The 22,610-nt window shown below is 58.9% G+C and overlaps 1 protein-coding gene across 6 annotated transcripts in view; it reads left to right on the forward strand.

Annotated features, from left to right (window-relative positions):
• The window catches only part of AP3B2 (adaptor related protein complex 3 subunit beta 2), a 64,464-nt gene extending 49,266 nt beyond the window's left edge, over positions 1-15,198 (forward strand). For all 6 annotated transcript variants that reach the window (XM_073363181.1, XM_073363182.1, XM_073363183.1 and 3 more), the window contains 6 exons: positions 2,684-2,790; positions 3,660-3,891; positions 4,840-4,924; positions 5,875-5,972; positions 13,714-13,852; positions 14,535-15,198. In XM_073363181.1, the coding sequence (XP_073219282.1) occupies positions 2,684-2,790; positions 3,660-3,891; positions 4,840-4,924; positions 5,875-5,972; positions 13,714-13,852; positions 14,535-14,685 (812 nt within the window). In that variant the 3' untranslated portion in view covers positions 14,686-15,198. The remainder of the gene's footprint in view (positions 1-2,683; positions 2,791-3,659; positions 3,892-4,839; positions 4,925-5,874; positions 5,973-13,713; positions 13,853-14,534) is intronic.
• Positions 15,199-22,610: the final 7,412 nt, after the last annotated feature.

Here is a 22,610-nt window from a genome sequence, read left to right on the forward strand (position 1 = left end):
TCTCGGGGAAGGAATGAGCAAAGGATGAGACAACCCCCTTCAGGAACAGCCTGAGCTCCGTGTGGGGAAGTTGGAGGCTGAGACAAGACTCTGAGGGGTGCCCTAGAGGCTGTGGAGCAGATTGGCTCTGTTATGGGGTCCTGCGTTTGGTGACAGAGTGAGGCCCGGGGAAGGAGACCAGAAGAGGCTGGATGAGTATGACTAGATTTTGTAGTAGCATAGTCTAGTGGTTAGAGAGGGACAGGGAGCCAGGACTCCTGGGTTCCAATTTCTGCCTGTCCTTATGACTTAGAGTGCAACCAGTTGTTGTTGTTGTAGTAACCCTTCATCCTAATACAGCACTTTCCATCCCTAGATCGCAAAGGGCTTCACAGAGGAGGGCAGTATCATTATCCCCTTTTACAGATGGGGAAACTGAGGCACAGGTCAGGGAAGTGACTTCCCAAGGTTGCCCAGCAGGCCAGCGGCTGAGCTGGGAATAGACCTCTGCTCTTCTTAGTCCACTGTGAGATGTAACTAATGTCTCCCTGGCCCTGGCCTAATCATCATTGCCTGCAAAGCACTCTGGGACCTTTGCATGCTCTAAAGGGGTAGCGCCCATGTCATTGGACGGGGAGGGAGTGCTTATGCATATAGTTCTGATATCCCGCCCACTGGGCTCACGAGCTGCCTGCTGATTGGTTCTTCATAGCTGTGTGATCTGTCCATGGTGCTGAGGGAGCCTTGACGTTTCACGGCTACAGATGCTGGGAGCGTGTTCTTCTTCAGGTGCCTAGGCCTTGCCCAGCCCTCTGTACAGGGGGGGAATTTCACCTAGTGTCCCTAGTTCCCACCCTCCTTTTTCTCAGTTTTTGAGTGGGCACCTGGGATCCAGGCAGGAGAGAAACTCCCCCATGGGAATTCACCCTCCAGGACCTTGGGAAACCTTTCTCTAGTTAAGGAGAAAAGAGCCACGTTCTAAGACGAGTGAGCCCATCCCACATAAATAGCACAAGAGCCTACCCCGGCCCCATAATTGTGCTGTGTGGTGCTGGCCCATGTAGGTCAGGTTGGGTTTGTCCCTGGGTGTCCAGGGTGATGGAGAGTGGCCTGTGGAAAGTCTGACTAATAAGCTAAAGACTCTGACATTGCAGCCCTGTGGGCCAGGGGCCAGCTTTTGGTTCTGTATTTGTGCAGCACCTAGCACTCCCAGGCTACCAGAGTACAACTAAACGACTGGGATTCTGATCTATGAAAAATGTTGGCACAAATAATTTTTGGTTTGGATTTAATCTAAGTTGACCAAAACCTGAACAATTTTTTTGTGTTTTGGTTGCTGAGAATTGAAATTTCTGTGTAAAAACAAAAAAAAATTGGTTGCCAGAAACTTGACACATTAAGTTGTTTAGGGTTTGTTACAAAACCCTACAGTTCTGATGGAAGTGGATTTTTTGTGTGTGAAAATATCTGGTTCTGACATCAAAGAAAAAGCTGTTTTCTGTCAAACAAATTATTTCAGTGGAAAGTTTTCAGCCAGTTCGAATTAACGATCCCCTGCTTCTCTCTGGCCAAGAATCTCAAACCACGTTACAAATACTAATAAATCCTTCCCCAACCCCCCAGGGAGGCCTACAGGCAGCATTGCCTAGTGGCTAGGCCTGGGTTCTAGTCCTGGTTCTACACTGCTTTGCTGGGTGACCTTGGACAAGTCTCGTTGCTCTGTGCCTCAGTTTTCCCATCTGTAAAATGGGGGTGATGCTACTGATCACCTTTGTTAAGTGCTTGGATGAAAAGTGCCCCATTGAACTGATGGGGAAACAGAGGCACTGAGGAAAACCTGATTTGCCCATGGTCACCAGCAGAGCTGGGAATAGAGTCTCTTGCTTCCCCTGCTAGAGCTTCACCCACAGAGCCACCCTCACTCTCAATGGGGTGGTGAATTGGGTCTCCGCCCTCTCTGTGTTCCCGTCACAAAACCACTCTCCCAGCTGGCCTCGAACTCCGTTGTCAGGCAAGGGAGCGGGGCTGAGGAGCGAGCGCACCCTGGAGACGGAGCTGCCCTCTCAGTCCTAACGCCCCATCCAAGGCAGGGCTGGGTGGTTCAGCGGGCACTAACCTTGCCACCTACTGTGCTGTGGCTGCTGGGCTGGGCCTGGCACCTTTCAGCACCACTGAGGTGGCTTAAAGCAAAACCAAAGGCTCTGGGAAGCAGCAGAGCGAGCAGTGCCCCTGGGGCTGGGCTTGGGCCTGGATGAGACCTGCCCGAGGGGGCACCACGCTCAGCTCTGCTCTGCAGCTCGTTGTCAGTTTCATAGTCTGTATTCAGGGCAGTGCCCCACCCCCATGCCCAGCGGTTCCCAGACTCCCTGCTACTTCCTGCAGTCTCATCAGGCGGCTGCCAGCCCAACCGGGCTGCTAACAGGGGCAGCAGAGGGCTCTGCTGGGCGTTCCTGGGTGTCCCGCTTTCCAAGCCACTGAGGGTGGGGTCGTGTCCCCCCCAGGCTCTGGGCGATACCTGCACAATCCCCTCCACCACCAACACTGACGGGGCGGGAGAACAAACCCCAGGCGTCAGGAGACTCGTAACCCATAACACCCTTCCCGCCCCCATTTGTCCGGTTCTGCCAGGCTGCGCTGGGCTTTCGACAGTCCGGGCTACCGCTGGTTCTTAACCCTTTGTTCCCCACTTGTCTCTGCCTTGCAGTCACCCCCGCTCCACCGCAGCCAGCCTCCTCCCCTGCTATCGTCTCCAGCAGCCTGGTGACTGACCTGGAGGGACTCACGCTGACCGACACCTCGCTGGTTCCTACTGTGAGTGACCCCGGTTCTTCATGCTGGGACGGCGGCCCTGTCGCTGGATCCCTCCTTCCAGAGCACCGCGTAAGGAGGCCTAGAAAGCCGCAGTGAGGTCTCCCCTGCACTACACTCTGCTGGGGGATTCCCCCACTTGAGGGGAACTGGGAGTTAGAGATGGGGCAGCAGGTAGGCCCTGGGGTCCCTTCAGGAGAACTAGGCCACCCCAAGAGCATAGGCATGGGAAGTAGGGGTGTGGGGGTGCTGCAGCACCCCCAGGTTTCACGTTCTGCTTCCTGGTCACTGGCCCTGCTCCCCTGCTGCCCAGAGTCCTGGCTGCCTGCCCCGCTGCTGGCCCTCGCTGCCACTCAGCTGCCAGTCCTGTGCCTGGGGGCTCTGCTGCCAGCCCAGGCTCCCGCTCGGCCCCTGCCCCCCAGGGCTCCACTGCTGGCTCCAGAGTCCCGGCCGCCAGCCCCGCACCCAGGGCTCCGCACCCGCCCCTAGCTGTGGCCCTAGCCTCCACCACCTTAGCCCTGTCCGCGTCCCCCCCTCCCAGAGCCATGACCCTGCTCCCAGCCCCAGCTCTAGGGGGCGGTGAGGGGCATGGACAGGGGTAAGAGGGGTGCAGCTCAGCACCCCCACTCCAAAAACTGTTCCAGCACCATGGCTCAAGAGGGGGAAGAACTTGCAAGCCCAGCCAGCCATCCAGAGTCCTGCTCCCCCAGCCCAGGGCCTCAGGCATCTGCAGGTAGCAATGGAGGTAGGACCAGCTCCTGAAGTGATTCCTTCACTTCCCCTGCCTCGGAGCATAGGGATTGGCTCATCGCTGCTCCCCAGCCTGCGTCTCGCCCGTGGCATGTGCCATCGGCCTTTTTCCCTCCACCCAGATGCTCAGCCCCACATTCAGCACTGTGAAGACCTACGAGCTGCTGCACCGCATGGCGGGCGAGGGGCTCTCGGTGGAGTACTACTTCAACCGGCAGCCCTTCCCCCCCGACCCCCACATGGTGGCCGTGCAGATCCAGTTCTCCAACAATACAGAGTCGGAGGTGAAGAACCTGCGGGTCAGCGATCCCAAGCTGCTGTCCGGGATGCGAATCCAGGAGTTCCAGGAGATCGGTAAAGCCGGCTGGCCTTGAACTGGGATGATGGGGCTCCCAAAGGCAGGCTCACTCTCTCAGGGCTGCAGCCAGGGGTGCTCATGCAGCGAGTTAGTGGCGAAGCCTGGCTCTGCCCACTGAGTGAGGCTTCCTGGCGTGGTGCACGTTCTGGGCTTTGCAGGACGCGGGCTTCACACTGACCAGCGGGAGCCCAGGTGGCCAGCCCCTCCCGCTGCCAGGGCCAGGCTGCAAGCCCCTCAGCTAGGCTGTTGCCACCAAACACTCTGTGTTGGGCAGGGGGGCCCAGCTGCTCAGTTGTGGACTGAAATCAGGGGGGTAGGGCAGAGAAGATGCCCCACGAAGCTTCCTGCCTGGGACACGATCCTGGGCCCCTCTGTCTGCATGTGCTGCAGCTGCTGTCTCCTAGGGGCCATTTCGGGGAGGACTAGAATGGGGCCCTAATTGTCACCCGGGCACACTGTATGGGAGGGAGGGGCGGTCAGGGGTAGTGGTGTCTTTACCTGCACCCCAGTTTGTCATGGGATGGGGGATGGATCCTCACCCCACTGGCACTGGCCTTTCCCAGGCTGACCACCTGGGAGGTCCCAGCCGGAAGCCCCCGGTCAGCCGTGCTGGCCTGAGCGCTTCTAGGTGGCTGAACCCTCCCCCAAAGTGAGCAGCTTTCCTCCCCTGGGGCCCTGTGGGCGGAGTTACAGGCTGGGGGCTGCACATGCTTCCTCAGGACACCTCCCCACCAACCTCGTAGGCTTTCTGGAAGGACCTGGCCTGAGGTGTATGTGCAGCAGGGAGCTGGCTAAGGCCATTGCAGTTCATGCATCACAGGCGGGGATTCCCCTTGGCTCCCTTCCGGAGACCGAGGGGATTCCATGACTGTGTGCATTGCCAGCCTGGCCCAGCCCAGGTGGAGACCGCTATGTCTGGAGTCACGCACTGTCCCTGTGTTTAGAGTCCTTAGCGCCCGGCGACACCGCCAACGTAATCATGGGCATCGACTTCTGCGACTCCACCCAGGCAGCCAACTTCCAGCTGTGGTGAGTTCCCCTCCCTGCCCCCCATGGGTACAGGCAGGAGTTACCCCTCTTAGCATGGCTCCAGGACCCTGGTCAGCGCTCGGCTGGGCTGGTGTCGGCTGGCCACAGATCCGGCCCACCAGACACATCACCTTGGGACCCTGGGGCAGGGCTGTCTGCAGTGGCTCTGCCCCATTCATCTCAGTGGGGTGGTGGCTGTAGAGCCTAGTGGAGCTGTAATGCCAGGCGTTCAGGTGTTACCAGCGCAGGGTGGCTTTGATTCCCCACGTGAGTCCACAGCAGAGCTATTCCAGCCCAAGTGCAGCTGCTTTGATCAGAGAGGGGGCTCGCAAATGGGCCCTACAGAGAGCAGAGAAGGGTTCTTGTTCCTGGCCCCATCAGTCAGTGACTCCCACACCACCGGGGATTTGCTCCCTGGCGCAGCTTGGGAGTCCTCCCCCCCACACCTTAGAAGGGAACTAAGGCAGGGCCTACCTTCTCTTAGGCAGCAGTGGGCACATAGCCTGTCACATGGCACCGCCTGGCACTGAGCTGTTGGGCTGCCCCACTGCCTGACATGGGAGAGCATCTGCTTTGGAACAGGGTGTCTAGTCCCATTCCCCAACTCCCCACTGGCACTAGTGTCTGTCCGGGGTGGATGAGCTCCTTCCTCCCTGCTGTCCAGAGAGCATCAAGGGCTGGGTCATAACAAGCTGCTGCGTTGGCTGCTGAGCGCTGGTGGGGTCTCCTTCTGACCCTCCCTCTGTGCCTCAGTTTCCCCACCCCTATAGTGGGGCAGTGGCACCTTCCCCCTTTGCACAGGGCTTTGGAGCGCTCTTGGAGGAGTGGCTGCCGCTGTTGATGAGCTGGGCCTGGCATGCAGGGCAGAGCATGGTGGGGATTGACAGTTGCCCTCAACTCCCCGGGTTCAACCAGGCTGGGTCCTTCTCACTGTGGTGTGTTTCCTCCAGCACCCACTCACGCCAGTTCTACGTCTCCATCCAGCCACCGGTGGGAGAGCTCATGGCCCCAGTGTTCATGAGTGAGAACGAGTTCAAGAAGGAGCAAGGTGAGTGCTGATCGAGCGTGTTGATTGCCTTTAGAGCGTCTGCAAAGCTCACCCTGCCGTGGGCACCCAGAGCCCACTGGACAGCCCTCCTGGCCTTCCTCCCTGCCCTGCCCAGCCCAAGCAGGGAGGTCTCCAGAGTCCAGTGTCCCTGGCACACGGAGCAGGGTGAAAGACCTCGTGACCCCTTCCCTCCCCACCTGGCCAATGACAGGTCCAGGCCTCACTGGCTCACCTGGCCTGATCCCACACCAGGAGGTGCTGAGTGGCTGAAGCCAGCTCCCCTTCTGCCTAGACTGAAAAAGGGGTTTGGTGGCTGACAAGACTTCTGGCCCCTAGGCCAGTGCCCCAGGGCTGTGCACTGCACATGGGCATCACTGCTTCCCCAGGAGAGCACAGCTGGGATCTCTGAACCTGTGCTGGGTGTGCTGGCTCCAAGTCAATCTACTTCCATTGTTGCCCGCTCCCTGGCTTTGATGAGCAGCGTTCCCCTGGGTACCACTTGACAGCCGTAGGCTCTGGATGCCACAGATCTACCCCTGGTCAACAGGGGGAGCCAGATATGAGAGCCCAGACCAGCTGGGCGCATCCAAGAGGAGCATTTGCTCAAGTCTCATTTTCTGCCATCACAGCAGGGCCCCTATGGTAGCAGAGGCGGATTAAGGTTTCCTGGGGCCCTGGGCCAGAGCAAGTGGGGAGGCCCCTCCCTTCCCCTCCCCTCTCCTTTCACTTCCTTTGCATGTGAACCTGCCTGTGCCCCACCCCTTTCTGCCCTTTCCCCAAGGCCCTGCCCCTCTTCCACCCAGGGTACCTCCCCATTCTGCCCCCGCACTGCGGCCCCAAGACTGGAGAAGCTCTGTCCCCCAGCCACAGCCACAGTCTGCCGCAGAGAGTGAGAGTTCTCCTAGCCCGGGGCCGCAGCGGGGAGTGAGAGCTCCTCCAGCCCCGGGGCCGCAGCGGGGGTCTTGGTGCTGGGGCTTCCCCTGCTGCCCCCCAGCTTCTGCTGGGGATGGGGTCAGGAGGGCGCGGGGGGCTTACCTTGCCCCTGCACCTGCCCAGCGCTACTGGGGAGCGGGGTCAGGGGTGCAGGGGGCTTCCCCCAGTGCGGACACCAAGTAGTGGGGGCGGGCGGAAGTTTCCCTCAACCGGCCGTCTGTCGGGGAGCGGGGTCAAGAGGCACAGGGGTTTCCCCTACAGCCCCGCCTGCCCAGCGCTGCTGCCCAGGAGCGGGGTCATGGCGCGGGGGCTTTCCCAACCTTTCCGGGGCTCCAGGGTCCCCCAATTGGCCAGGACCTCTGGGCACAGGCCCCGTAGGCCCAGTGGCTACTCCGCCGCTGCCTGGTAGCACCTCTCAGTTAATGCTTGTGTGACTTCTAGCCCCCGCCCCCGCAGCAACTTAGCACAGGGGGGGCTCCCTGCACTGCACTTGGCGGGACTGTGCCAGTGGCTGATGTTAACACCAGTTTTATCCCCCTCTGCATCCTTGCTTTCCTTAGCACAGCTGTTAAGGACGGGTGCAGGTAAGTCGCAGCTCCAGGAGCTCCCAGAGGAGGAGGTGCTGCTGCCCCCCTTACCTCCCCCACTACCCACCAGCTGTAGCATTAGCTCTGCTGCCAGCCCCATAGTGAGTCCATGGCAGGGAGCTGCTCTCTAGATCAGCAAGCTAGCACTGTTTTAGCCCCCATCCCCAGCCTACGGCCTGGCCTTGGAGATCGGGGCAGGACAGGGAGGAGGTGGTGCAGCACTGCCAGAGGGCTCAGGAGGAGACTGGTTCCCAGGGCACCATGGAGCTCCCCCGGCAGTAAGGAGCATCAGGCAGAATCCAGAGGCCCACATCAACCAGGTCACGGCGTGGGCCCGCCGTATTGGCGGTCTCTTCCCCGGGGGGCTGGCTGGGATCAGACAATACGCTCCCAGCATCCAATGGGCCACCCTGCTACGAGCAGAGGGTGCCCAGAGCCAAGCAGAGCCTTGTATGCTGGGCTGTGTCTCTGCGGGTGCAGGGCTCCTGTCGGCTCCGCAGGCTGCTCTGCCGCATTAGACCAGGGCAGCTGCAGCCTACATTGCAGTATCCCCGGTAAGCATGGCATTGCAGCTCCTCGGGGGGGCTACGGGTGGGTGCCCTCAGCCAGCTCCTGTCCCGCCCCCATCTTCCTCTGCTCAGTGCACATGCCAGGCTGCTCAGGTCACCTCCCCCTGCCCTGCCGTTCTCACCATGCATCACCCTCTCACCCCCTTGCCCTACACGCACTGCTCCTTCTCCTCAAGGTGGAGCACCTAGCCACCGCTCTGCCTCCTCCCCTCCCTCCACAGGGCTCACACCTTCCTCCCGTGCCGGCCTAGGATAGCTCCCCGTTACTGTGAAGCCTGCCCCCACTCCCCACTGTGCCTGGTCTGGACCCTGGGCGCTGGCCCGTCTCTCGACCTCACTGTCCCTCGTGGCTCTGGACTCTCCTGGTGACTCTCCTGGGTCCGTACGGGAGTGGCTGTGTGTGGTCACAGCTTGCCCTCTGGGCTGAGCCTAGTGGAGTCACGCCTCTAGGCCAGTGGTTCCCAAACTGGGGTTCGCAGAACGTTACAAGGGGTTCGCCAGAAACATTTCACTCATGGCGGCCAGAGGACTCCGGGCATTGGCGGCAGCAGGTGGGACCCGGTTGCAGGGCTGGCAGCCCGAGCCCCAGGGAGAGCGGGGCCGGGCGGTTGCAGGGCTGGCAGCCCGAGCCCCAGGGAGAGCGGGGCCGGGCGGTTGCAGGGCTGGCAGCCCAAGCCCCAGGGAGAGCGGGGCCGGGCGGTTGCAGGGCTGGCAGCCCGAGCCCCAGGGAGAGCGGGGCCGGGCGGTTGCAGGGCTGGCAGCCCGAGCCCCAGGGAGAGCGGGGCCGGGCGGTTGCAGGGCTGGCAGCCCGAGCCCCAGCAGTCAGTAGGACCTGCAGCCCGAGCTCAGTGGAGATCAGTTGACCAGGGCAGTCAACGGGGTCCAGCAGCAGGAGGAATGCGGAGGAAATTTAAACTTAAATCCCTGGAAATATTCATTTTTAGGAGGGGGTTCACGAGATTTCACAATTTAGTGAAAGGGGTTCGCGGGCTGTTAAACTTTAGGTACCACTGCTCTAGGCCAAGGCCTGACTCTTGGTGCTCAGGTGCCAGGTTCAGCCCCTGGCCCCGGTATTGGTATGTAAATGGCTGGGAAAGCAGACATGCTCAGATACCACAGAGACGCTGCCCTGGTAGCATTCCCAATTCCCACCATCTCCCCCCTGAGCCTGCACTGGGGATGCTTGCAGCCACACTCTGCAGCCCCCCCGAGGTTCAGAGGACCAGCCAGCATCCGGCACGAATGTTTGACCAGCTGCCCTCCTGCATTGCAGCGTTCGGAGCTGTGCTCAGGAGCTGGGTCCCTGGTGTCCAAGTGGGGGCTTCCTGGCAGCATCTTTACCGTAAACATGAGCCCACAGTGCTGTGAGCAGGCCGCACTAGGCCGGAGCCTGCATTGACCCGTGACTGTGGCTTGCACGTGCTCCTGTTCTGAGTGCCGTAACACACCTCAGGCCCAACCATCCCCAGAGCCTGGCTCAGAGAGGGTGGGGAAGGTGGAGGAATTCTCCCCAGTGTGATCCCAAGGGCTACTCCTGTCTAATAGCTCACCTGGAAACAGGTTACAGATCAGGTGGGAGGTGTGATCCAAACTGGGCCATGGACAGAGCTCCAGAGCAGCTGGTGTTGTGGGTACAGGGGTGCAGAGAGAAGTGTGGGGAGCTAGAGGAGATTCATTTAATTGGTGCTGAGGTTCTGGGCGGGCAGCAACTCAGAGAGCCATGGTGGGACATGGAGGGGTTTCCATCCTCCGTGTATAGTTCTGCATCCGTGGGTATGTGTGCCCAGGCTCAGTGCAGCCTCTACCAGAGCTGAGTCTCATGGTTCCTGAGGCCATTGCTGGAGGCAGCTTTACAGCAATGCCCCCTAACAGTCAATCACCCACCAGCCTTGGCGCTGCAAGCATCACCCCCTCAGGCCTGCCCCAGTCGAACAAGCTGGAGCTGGACCCCCTGGGCTGTTTGGCAGCTCCCGCGTGGGGCTGGCTGCCTGCGCTGTTCCACTGGCCCACTGGGCTCGTTAGCCCCTCTCATTCCCACCCCCTCACTGGGAAGGGGTTTGCCTCTTTCTCCAAAAGCAGGACTTGCTGGGTGATGTCAGAATCCTGGTCGAATGCGATGGAAAAGGCCTGCTGCCCTGTCCAGCCCCTCTTCTGGGGCCAGTGCCAGATTGGTCCCTAGCATTAGCGTTGGACTAGGTGAAATGAGCAAGGGGGCTCCTGCCAGTTCCCCTAGGCTGCCCCATACGTCTCCCTAGGGCAAGTCCAGCCTCATGTCACCCCAATGTGCCAGCTAGGCCCCGCCTGTCCTGTCAGGAAGCCCCCACCCCCCCCCACCCCACACCCCATAGCTGGCTGTAGCTGTGCTCGGGATATATAACTACTTTACTTCTTTTTCTGCTCTGCTAGCTTTTTCTCCTGAACCAAATGGGTTTGTGGCCAATAGTGCCATGGCTGGCTCTGCTGCCGGCAGGCTAAGGTCAGACCTCCTGCAGCGGCAGGGGCTAAGCCGGGCGCTGAGCAGCCAGGACAGAACTCCTGTCCTGCTGGACAACAGCGGGAGCTGGCTCGGTGTGGGGGGGGTTGCCTTCCTTGTGAGGAGCTGCTGGTGGCTATTGCAGGAGGCTGGACAAGAAGGACCCATGGTACAACGCTGCTCACTTGGAACGGGAGCGTTTCACAGCCACCCTGTGCTGGTTTAATGATGATTGTGTGACTTGGGCCTAGGCTAGAGAGCCCTGTTAGCACAGGGCGAAGGAGGGAATTCCCACTTGTGTCCCCCCATGGACAGTGCCTGCAGGACATGGCTGCACAAGATCCAGTAAAGCTAATGGCCTTTGAGCCATTTCTTGTGCAGCGTCAGAGCAATCTATGAGGAGCAGTTACAGTTCAGTGGGATCGGAGCCTGCAGCAAAGTTCCCCACTACGAACACTGCACTGTGGGGACTGGAACTCTGGACCCAGACCCGGCCTTGGGGGTCTGGGATTCAACCGTCCCAGAGATGAGCTCACGCGGGGAGCCCCAGACAGGGTTCAACTCTCTGACTTCATTCAATAACAGGTTGTGGCCAGCCAGTGCAGGAGGCCCAGCCCAGTGTCAGAACCAACATGGGCAGGGCATGGGGAGCTGGCCTGCCCTAGGGAGGGCATGACACCCCCAGCCAGTGCATGAAGTGCTCCTGGGCTCACCGCCACTCCTTCTCAGCCGCTGTGGGGGTTTTCAGGCCTTTTAAGACCCCAGGGCTTGGGGTGAATTGGGAGGAGCCCCCAAGGGACTATCGACACTATTCGACATTGGTGAGGCCTCATCTGGAGTACTGTGTCCAGTTTTGGGCCCCACACTTCAAGAAGGATGTGGATAAATGTGGATAAATTGGAGAGAGTCCAGCGAAGGGCAACAAAAATGATTAGGGGACTGGAACACATGAGTTATGAGGAGAGGCTGAGGGAGCTGGGATTGTTTAGCCTGCAGAAGAGAAGAATGAGGGGGGATTTGATAGCTGCTTTCAACTACCTGAAAGGGGGTTCCAAAGAGGATGGCTCTAGACTGTTCTCAATGGTAGCAGATGACAGAACGAGGAGTAATGGTCTCAAGTTGCAGTGGGGGAGGTTTAGATTGGATATTAGGAAAAACTTTTTCACTAAGAGGGTGGTGAAACACTGGAATGCGTTACCTAGGGAGGTGGTAGAATCTCCTTCCTTAGAGGTTTTTAAGGTCAGGCTTGACAAAGCCCTGGCTGGGATGATTTAACTGGGAATTGGTCCTGCTTTGAGCAGGGGGTTGGACTAGATGACCTTCTGGGGTCCCTTCCAACCCTGATATTCTATGATTCTATGATTCTATGATCTCTCCCAGCCCCTGTGAACAGAGACTCTGTGGCCCTCCTGGTTCTCGTTCCATTGACGTAGTACATAGGTAGTATCCCTTTAAATAGTTTGTGGACCTTCTCGTGGCACTCACTGTGTTGTGTGTTTGAAATCAGCTGGAGCAGCAGGGTGTGCCCTTAGGCCTGGCGCATGTATAGTTAGCACGCACTATTCCTGGGGCCCCACGGGCCGGCTGGCTCCTTCCTCTGATGTTTGACATAAGCTGCAAGGCACAACCGGAGCTTGTTACAGTGCTGCTGGAGTCGGCCCATTGGCCCTGCCCAGCACTGCTCGGCAGGCTTGGAGAGCCTGGGGCTGACACAGACAGCTACCCCGCCTGACTCCGGCCCACGTCATCGCCTGACCCGCCAGCCATGTTCTCGCTGGAGAATCCATTGGGGCGGTGCTGGCCCAGGCAGAAGGAGCCCACCTGGGTCCTCAGATGCTGGGTGGAGCTGGTGTCTGGAAGAGTCATGTGTGGACTGGTCCCTGGCATCGGTTTGTTACCCGCACACTCTAGGGTGCCCCACCTTTACCGTTCTGTGACCTCGAGGCATCACCCAGTTCATTTAGGCACCGCCACCCTTTCCCAATTCCTAGGGCCTGGGCTGAAAGGCATGCACCCTGACCCAGTTCCTAGGGCTCAGGGCGTACTCATCTGCAGGTTTGTGGGGCCTTTTACCAGGGAAAGAGCTTTACACAGTAATATCCTTAACCTCTATTTATTAACAGTTCCCAAAACAGAACGCACATGCTAAGCATACTATGCTCACCACTGCCAATAAGGCAGGCAGATTTTTCCTGCTGGCCAGTCAATATCAGGTCATCTGGGGTTCCAGTTTCTGCAAGGTGTCGTTGGCAGGCTGTTGAGGTCTGGCAGCTCTGATCGTGGGCTGCGCCCTGAAGTTAGGTTCCAAAGAATTTCCCTTTGGACCCCAGTATATATAGTTAAAATGTGGGTCCTACTTAACTGTACCTCAACCAATCATTTTAAACTAAAGTCCACAAAACCGAATTTTTCACCCATCCTAGCCCATTATGAAACAATTCTTTAACCAATTAGACCCCACCGCATTAGTCAATTTATACCTTGCAAAATCAGTTGTGTATCAAATACAATCGAAGAACCAGACGGAGACCCTACAGATAAACAATAGCGAAGTAGAGACCATAAAGGCCAAACCATAGAAGTAGAGAGTTCACAGTCGGAATTGTTGAGAAGTGGGTCCTTGCCACCAGACAGTTTTCTTTAGCCACCTGAAGATCTGTTTCTCTGGCGATAGCGGGTGCTATTAGGACAGGAGTGCCTTCTGAACAGCCACCTGTTACACTGGTGTGATGCACTGTAGATGGAACGTGAGGATGTGACTCTGTGTCAGCTCTGCTTACTGCAGGAAAAGACCTCAGCCCTGGGAGCACAGGGAGGGACGGAGCCGTCCCACCCCGCTGGGGCAGTCTGCTGGAGCCCCACTGATCCCTCTGACACCAGGCATCCCAAAGAGAGGGAGCTGGTGCCCTCTGCTGGACACACAAAAGTGCACGAAGTTGTCCTCTGCTCCCTGCGTGGTTTTCGTCCTTGTTGCCAAAGGCGCAGCCCTGCCTCCTCCAGCCGCTGCAGGGAGGGTCCTCGGGCAGCTCAGCCCTGCCATTCGAATCAGGGAAGGTGCCTGTCTCGGGGGGCTGGACGCAGCCCTGGCCACATCCATCCTTTAAACCGGATCAGCCACACAGACGGCTCCGCCCTTTGCGGAGCTGCCCCAGGCTGACCCCCCCCAATCCCCTTTCCAGGCAAGCTGACAGGAATGAGTGAGATCATGGAGAAGCTGACGCTGCCGGACAAATGCCAGAGCGACCACACGATCGTCCAGCGAGTGACAGCGGCCGCCAACGTCAGCCGCGTGCCCTGCGGAGCAGACAATGAGTACAGGTGGGGGGACCCCAATCTACACACACAAGTCCCAACTGCTGGAGCTGAAAGGAGCAGCCCTGGTAGCCCAGGCTGGAGCAGGTTCCCTCTCTGAGCCGGCCACCCCTAGGGGAAGACAGCACCACACCGAGGAGCTGTGGTTACAGAGGGGCTGTGGCCAGAGCCCCTGTTGCCCCATTGGGAAACAGGCAGGCACTGGCTGGGGCAGGTCCATGTTCTACTCATTCGCCCTCCCTGATCCTGCCGGTGCCACTCTGGGACCCGCCAGCTCCTGGTGCCTTTGGCTGCCGGTTCCTGGGCTAGATTAGTACCAGGGGACACTGTTGTAAAGTGGATGTGATGCTGGCATGCTGCTTGTGGCAGTCCCTTGTCCGGACAGGGGCTCCAGGCTGCGGCCCAGCTCCCCCGTGGTTTGCAAGGCAGCTCTGTGGTCCGCGGGTCTGGCCGCACCAGGTGGGTGAACGGAGCAGCCGTCGGCGGGAAGTCTCTGCCCCCAGTGTGCCCCTTCCGGCGCTATGCAGGCGCAAGGGCTGGCTAAGGCCCAGTGCAGAGGCACAGGCTGTGGCTGCCTCAGGGCCGCCTCTTCTGGCACTGGGCTGCAGCCCCGGGGATGAGCGAGAGCGGCACAGCTGGGTGTTGCCCTAGGCCAGCGCTTTCACACCCCCTCCTTTCCCATGGGCAGGTTCGCTGCCAAGACGGTGACCAGCGGGAGCCTCGTCCTCATCACCTTGGAGCAGAAGGAAGGAGCCAGGGCCCACCTAACTGTCAACAGTGAGAAGATGGTGATTGGCACCATGCTGGTGCAGGACATTAGCCAGGCCTTGGCACAGTGACCAGGAGGCTGCTGCTCCTCCCCATCCCCCCACAGCCTGTGAACAGCACCCTGCCCATTTCCACCGAGATCCCCCCTCCGCACTTTCCGTTGTCCACATCTCAGCCCCCCTCCACTGGCTGGCAGCAGTGACAGACAGACCTGCTCCTCCCACCCCTTTCTGCGGCCTGGGAACCGGGACGGGATGCTCCCGGCTGTCCGTAGCCCCCCTCTTCCCGTCCCACCCACCCACCCCGCCCCTGGTGCACAGTCACTGCCCTGGAGGTTTTTGCTCCCCCCCGAGACCTGGCTGCATCCCTAAGGAGCAGGGGATGAGGGAGGGGAGCAGATGAAGGCTGCTGAGCTTGGGGGTGGGTACCGGAGCAGCAGCCAACGGAGGGCGAGCCCTGCTGGTGCCCTAGCAGTGTGCCATGGTCCCTGTGCCGTGAAGTCACTCTGTGCCGGTCTCGCTGTAGCTCTATTTATTATGACCAGGAACCTCAATACAATCCCTTGGAAACTGCCCCGTTCCCCAGCTCTGCCTTGTGTGTGGAATCATTCCTCCAGCCCCCAGTGGGTCTGCCCAGGTGCCCATCCCACTCAGGCTCGGCAGCCTCTCCAGTCCCAGCCAGCTGGCAGCCGGCCCTGTAACGTAGGCCCCAGTCTAAGGGGGTGGCGAGGCTGTCACCTCTTGGCACAGCCTTGCTATGGGAGCGGGTGGGGGCCTTAGCGTCCTGATCTGCAAGATCCAGCGCCTGGGGCCCTGCTGGCAAAAACCCTGGAGGAGAGATGCCATGGAAATATCATGCTGCTTGGAGTGAGCCTAGCACAGGAAGGGAGGGGAGGGGAGGTCCAGAGAGCCCCTCTGCCACCTCCTCTGGGCTTGGAGAGGGTAGGAAGGGGGCAGCCAGCCCTGGATCAGTGCTCCCCATGGATGATGCTGCTTTGGGGCGGTATTAGCCCCTCTGCCAGAAGGAGATGGGAGAGTCCGCAGGCCCCTCTGCGCCTAGGGAAGGGTTCTCTGCGCTTTCCGCTCTGAAGAGCCCTGCCCTGGCCTTGGCCCAGCCCCGCCCTCCAGCCAGTGCAGCCATCAGGCCTGCAGAGGGGGGCCCTGGGAGGGAGGGGCAGGAATGCAGTGGGGAAGTGGGGCCTTGGCACTGCAGAGCTCAGGGCAGGGGGGTGGGGAGAGCCCCTGTGTTCGCTAGCCCCCCTCACTGACATAGCCACTCAACACGCCAGCCATACACCAAGTGCACCTCCCCCAACACTGCAGCTGCCTCTGGGGCGCAGGCTAGTGGCCTGTAAGCACCACACGGTGACCCTACATGGCAGCTCTGCACAGGGAGAGGGGAATCCCCATTAACAGCAAGCTGCAGCAAGGGCCCCACTCTTTACCAGGGAGCAGCCCCCCGCTGCAGGGATCTCCATGGGTCCAAGTGAACGGCCCAGCTCAACCAAATTCCAGCTCATCCTGCCCAGGCCCTGCTCAGCAGCCGGGCCTCAGTCCCTCCTGGGACTCTGGGGCAGCTTGTGGGCCAGTCCCTCTGGAGGCCACTCAGTGGCGTGATGCCTGTTGCCCAGCTGCAGCCAAGAGACGAGGCTAATCACCCTGCAGGTGGGGCAGGAGGACTGCCCCCTGGAGGGCGCGGATTTTTGGATCTGCTGCTACAGTCTTCTTCGGCGCCATGTATGGGAGGATGATGGTGCAGTGCAGGGAGAGGCTGGGCAGTCAGCACTCATGGTGAGGTGCCACCCAACTTGGGCCCAGCCCAGCACCTCGACCCAACCCTGCCCCATGAAGCTGGGGGGAGCCTGGGCCCTTTCTTAGGGGTTCTCAAGTGTGGGCACCAGGTTGGCGTGGGTTACAGTGCCCACAGCATGTTCCCAGGAGGTTGGCAGTGGGACAGGGAATCTTTCACCCCAGGTCAGCGCTGAATGTCCGCATCACAGGCCTCCCCACTGCCTTGGGCCCTCCCTGGCTGGCTCAGGAGAAAGGCCAAGAACTGACGCTCTGGCACTGGGCTGAGGTGCACTGCAGGAAGAGATGCCCTGCTGGGCTGCAGCCAAGGGCATCCTTCTCCACAGCAGCTTCTGGCCACCTCCAGGATAGTACTGCCACTGCCCAGATGCAGAAATCGGCCACCCCCTGCCACCAACAAACACTGGCACAGACCAGTCAGGCTCCTGGCGCTGGCCCAGGCTCCCTGCCCATCTCACACCTGGGGACAGGCAGGCTGTGGGAGCAGTGCCCCTGCGAGAAATCTCCTGCTTCCCTCACAGCCTGCCAGGCCAGGTGGCCCCTTTGGCCATGACACCAACCCGTGGGCTGGTCTTGGGCCCTGAGGAAGAAGCAAGGCCCAAGCCCATTAGCATCCAGACTAACACGTGCTGGGACCCTGAACTCAGCTACAGCCCTTGCTGTGTTATAACAACACCCACGTTTGGCTTCTCCCACTGAGGGAACCCAAGCCCTTTACAAAGGTAGGGAAATTGAGGCACAGATGGGCTGGGACTCACCATGGCCACAGAGCCCAGTTCCCTGCTCTAACCACTAGACCATACCCTATAGGTGCCCTTGCAGCAACTTTCAACCAGACTCTAGCAAGGGACTGCATTCCCCAGAGCACCCAGGATCTCACCCATCCCAGGGCCTGGATGGTAGCTCCCTTCGTCTGTTCCCTCTGCAGCAGGCCCATTCTGCTGCCCCCAAGCCAGCCTGGAAACACACTGCACCTCCCCCCCGCCCCATACCTGCAGTTGTTCTCCGGGACGCTGTGTCTGTGGGTCCTGGGGCTGATGCCCTTAGTTCTTCCGGGGGACGGTTCGGCTGAGCATAGGCAGGTTTCTTTGGTGCACCCTGCGGCATTTGAGTAACGCCTAGTGCGCCTGTTGCTCCTCTCCCCACCTCTTGTGGTTTCATGGCACAGCAGCTCCGCTGGGTGGGAGGACCGGCCTGGGCTGGGGGAACGTGGGGTGTAGTGTTCAGTCACCCCGGGGTGGTACTGTGAAACAGTCAGTTGGCTTGAAGGGCCCGGAGGGTCTCCCAGCCCCAGCTGGTGTCTGTGCCAGGAACACGACCCCCTGCAGCGCAGCGACGTTCCCCCTCGTCAGACCGGGGTCTGCGCCACACGGCTCCCTGCCCCCCACAGGTGAAAACTGGCATCTGGACACTGCCCGGAGCTGTGGCTGCCAGAGCTGCGATGGCCAGCTCTGGCAAGCCGCCAGGGGACAGCGGAAGTCATTTGATTGCACGCGTGGCCACAGTACCTCGGAGCCCCATCCTGGAGCGGGTTATTATTATTTGTATTACCGAAGTGGCCGCAACAGCTCAGGCGCCTCCTGTGTCAGGTGTGCCCTGAAGGGCTCACGATCTAATACGGGTGCCAGGCACAGGGTGGGGGAGACCCGGAGAAGGGCAGAGGCAGCATGTCCCAGGCTGATGGGGCCCTTTCTGGTCCAGGACCACCTGTGCCTGGCTCAGCTCTCGGCCACAGCTCGGGACAGTTAGCACAGCCACATGACAGGGAGCTCCCACAGCTGAATCAGGCCCAGGCCGAGGGCTGAGCCAGAAATCTGCAGGGAGCCCAAGGCAGCGAAGGATTATCCAGCTTGAAGGAGGCCTGCCCGCCCCCCAGCCAGGTCAGGATTAGAGTGGATGCTCAGAGAAGCCGAGTGGTGGCTGCAGCCAGCTGGAATGATCAGCACAGACTCTGCAGGGCTGAGAGACTCTGGGTGCAGGCGGGGCCGCTTACCGGAGTCATCAGCCTCTCCCAGTCACGCTAAGGACTAAGCCGAGACGCTGTAAGAAACGAGAGCCCTCACAGCCGAATCTTGTCTAGCGTGCTCGGATCTGGGTGCCCAGCAGGGGAGGAGGGGGCAGTGCATCTGCAGGGCCATACTGTGCCCCCAGGGGTGCGGGTCACACAGGGCCCACCCCTGCACCCAGGATCCAGCCCAGCCCACCAGACCAGATGGCTTTCAGAGCCAGCTCCCTGGGCCGGCCAACGTGGCCATGTGGCCCGCAACCAGGCCAGAGATTTGGTTTGAAACCCTTTATTTCAAGAACCTGGCTAATTCCCTGGTGTACATGGCGCTCCTGACAAGGGGCTTAGCTCCCCCCAAGCCAGGGTGCCATGGAGCCAGCCTGCTTTGGGCTTTCACTGGCTCAAGGGAGCTGTTTATTCCCTATTAATGATCATGACTGTTGGTTTATATTCCAGTAACAGCGAGAGGCCCCTGCTGTGATCAGGGCCTTGTTGCAAACACCCAGGCAGAAGTTGTGCCTGCCCCAAGCAGCAATTCTTTAGACGAAGGAAGGATTATTAGCCCTGCTTCACAGATGGGAAACTGAGGCACAGAGAGATTGTGACTTTCCCAAGCTCACACAGGCAGCAAATCTGAAGCAAAGCAGGGCAGTGATCCCTGGTGGCCCAAGCCCCAGGCGGGTGCCAAACCACCAGACACCACACAAGCCTTTTTCCCCAAGGAAGGACTGTGGTAGGCACCCTGAGGAATGGAGTCATACTACAGGGGGATGAGCATGGCTATTTCCCAGAGGCACAGGGTTGACCCCCAGTGGAGAGCACACAATTTCAGGTAGCTCAGTGCTGGCCAAGTGCACACACAGAACAGGTTTAATGCTGTTTCCTTGTAGAAACCTGGCAGCCTTCAGCACTTTTGTACACTAGTATCCCTTAGCTGCGATCTAGGGGGTCTTGAATTCGTCAGCCGCACCCCATACATTCCTCTGCAAATTTGAAAGTCCCCTTCCTGTTTGCTCGGTGATGCGTGCAGTGGTCTTTCCAGATGGCCATGCCAGCTCCATACACCAGGTGATCCCCCGCTTGGAGCAATGTCGAGCTGCTGAACCTCATCAGCATTTGGGGAAAGGAGGCTGTGCAGCCCCAACTGCACTCCAACCATAGGTATTATGATACCTACGGACAGATTTCTAGATGCATGATAGAAAAGGGCCATGACCGGGACACGCTGCGGTGCAGGGTCAAAGTGAAGGAGCTGCAGAACACCTACCACAAGGCACACGAGGCAAACCACCACTCCGGTGCTGCACCCACGAGCTGCCAGTTCTACAAAGAGCTGGACGCGATACTCAGCGGCGACCCCACCTCCACTGCGAAGACCAATATGGATACGTTGTTCGCTTCGTTGCCAGTCAAGAGTGGACCGAGCCAGGAGGAGGCAATCTTGGACGAAGAGGGGGCGGGGGACCCAGAGGCAGAGGATGACTCGGAGGCCAGAGATGCATGCAGTCAGGAGCTCTTTTCTACCACGGAGGAGCCTAGCCAGTCACAGCTGTCGGAGCTTGGTGAAGCGCAAACAGGAGAGGAGGACCCAGGTAAGTGGATCTGATTTTGGGAATTGCTGAAGCGCGTTGTTGGGGGCAGAAGGGCTGCAGAAAGCAGGCGTCTCCCACCTCATCCCTAGCCTGAGCTGCAGAACAGGCTGTTGATAGACTCCCTCATTCATGGGAATCTCCCTCAGAGATCTCCAGGAAACTCTCGTGGAGATACTGGGCAATCCGCTGCCGCAGGTTCCTCGGCAGAGCTGCTTTGTTTCTTGCCCCATTAGTGGTAACTTTCCTGCGCCACTGTGCCATCATGGGGGTGGGCCGGGGGAGGGACCATTGCTGCACACAGGCGAGCCGCATAGGGGCCAGGACGGAAGCTGCAGGCTTGGAGAAGACCCTCCCTTGATTCCCTGCTCACCCTCAGCAGCGAGGTATCTTCCAAAATGATCATCTCCTGTGGAAAGTGTGGAGACAGGAATGATTATCAGGCCCACCCTACAGTGCTGGCTCTCCCCAAGTGCCCAAGAGCCCTGTGCCCAGTGTACAGCAGGGTCCGGGAACAGTGATTTACTCTGCCCCTGCGGCTACTCACCATTCTGGGGGTCTTGTGGTTCATGTGTGCTTGCCTGGGGTCAGCCAGTTAGTTAGTGACAGGTGTGTGAGTACTGGCTGTGTTTTAAAGCACTGAAACAGTGTTATCTGTGTTTCAGACAACACTGTTTCTGTAAAATGTTGCATTTTAACTTCACAGAGATGACCTTGGGAGCCCAGCCTCCCTTATTGGCAGCAGAACGGCTGTGCAGAATTAGAAAGCAGCCACAAAGAACTAAGGAGGACTTTATGCGTGAGGTTATGTTGCCAGAGAAAAAAGAATAGAAGGAGTGGCGGGACAGTGAGAAGAGGGACCGAAAGGAGAACGCAGCACACGAGAAAGAAACCACGGAGCGACTCTTAACAGTTATGGAGCGCCAAGTGGACGTGCTCCAGGTGATACTAGCTCTTCAAACCGAGCAGCCCCACGCCTGCCCTACCCTGCAGCCTCTGTCGCAAAACTCTTTCCCATGTGCCCACCCCCCCCACACACACACCAACACACTGTTATCAACCTTCTGACTCCACTCTCTACCTGCAGCATTCCACTCCTCCCTCCTCACAGTCCAGCACTGAGGACTCCCACCACCCACTGCACTCAACACCCATCCCTCTGCAGTTTGGCCCTGCTGAAGTCCAGCACCCGCTGCATCGTACTCCAGAGGAGAAGGCTGGTGTGATCCCTGGACATAAACAAATCTGTAGCCGTCCCGGGACCCCTCCTCCTCCTCTGGAGACCTTCCCTTCCTCCATCCCCCATCACCCTCCCTGTTGATGATTTTTTTCATTTGACTCTCTCCTCTTGTTGCTGTCTTTCAATAAAAGAATTGGGTTGGTTTGAAAGCAATCTTTATTCTGTTAAGTGAAAGCAAAAAGAGCCCTGCAAAGCAACATGCAATTATGTTAAGGTCCCTTCTTGCATCATATGCACCAATCACCTCCTAGCATTACGAGCATAGCAACAAATATTCGTGACTTTCAGCTTCAAATTGCTGCCTCAAAGCATCCATGATCCTTATGGCTCCGCGCTGTGCCCCTCTAACAGCCCTGGTCTCTGGCTGTTCAAACTCAGCCTCCAGCTGTTGAGCCTCTGCGGTCCAGCCCTGAGTGAAGCTTTCACCCTTCCCTTCACAAATATTATGGAGCGTACAGCACGCGGCTATAAGCATAGGAATATTGTCATTGGCCAGGTCCAGCTTCCCATACAGGCATTGCCAGCAGGCTTTTAAACGGCCAAATGCACACTCAACTGTCATTCTGCACTTGCTCAGCCTGTTTTTGAACCGCTCCTTGTTGCTGTCAAGTTGCCCCGTGTATGGCTTCATAAGCCACGGCATTAAGGGGTAGGCGGGGTCTCCCAGGATCACAATGGGCATTTTGACTTCCCCTACTGTGATCTTCTGGTCAGGGAAGAAAGTCCCTGCTTGCAGCTTCTTGGATAGGCCATTGTTCCAAAAGATACATGTGTCATGCACCTTTCCGGACCAGCCTACATTAATGTCTGTGAAATGCCCACGGTGATCCACAAGTGCCTGGAGAACCATTGAGAAATACCCCCTGTGATTAATGTACTCGGTGGCTAGGTGGTCTGATGCCAGAATTGGAATATGCGTGCCATCGATCGCCCCTCTGCAGTTAGGGAAGCCCATTTGTGCAAAGCCATCCACAATCTCACGCACGGTGCCCAGAGTCACGGCCTTTCAAAGCAGGATGCGATTAATGGCCCTGCACACTTCCATCAACATGAGTCCAATGGTTGACTTTCCCACTCCAAACTGGTTAGCGACCAATCGGTAGCAGTCTGGAGTAGCCAGCTTCCACAGTGCAATCGCCACATGCTTCTCCAACGGCGGGGCAGCTCTCATTCTCATGGTCTTGTGCCACAGGGCTGGGGCGAGCTCATCACACAGTCCCATGAATGTGGCTTTCCTCATGCGAAAGTTCTGCAGCCACTGCTCGTCATCCCAGGCGTGCATGACGATGTGATCCCACCACTCAGTGCTTGTTTCCCGAGCCCACAGCAGCGTTCCACTGTGGTCAGCACCTCC

This window comes from Lepidochelys kempii, chromosome 10, assembly GCF_965140265.1.
Source record: "Lepidochelys kempii isolate rLepKem1 chromosome 10, rLepKem1.hap2, whole genome shotgun sequence".
NCBI lineage: Eukaryota > Metazoa > Chordata > Testudines > Cheloniidae > Lepidochelys > Lepidochelys kempii.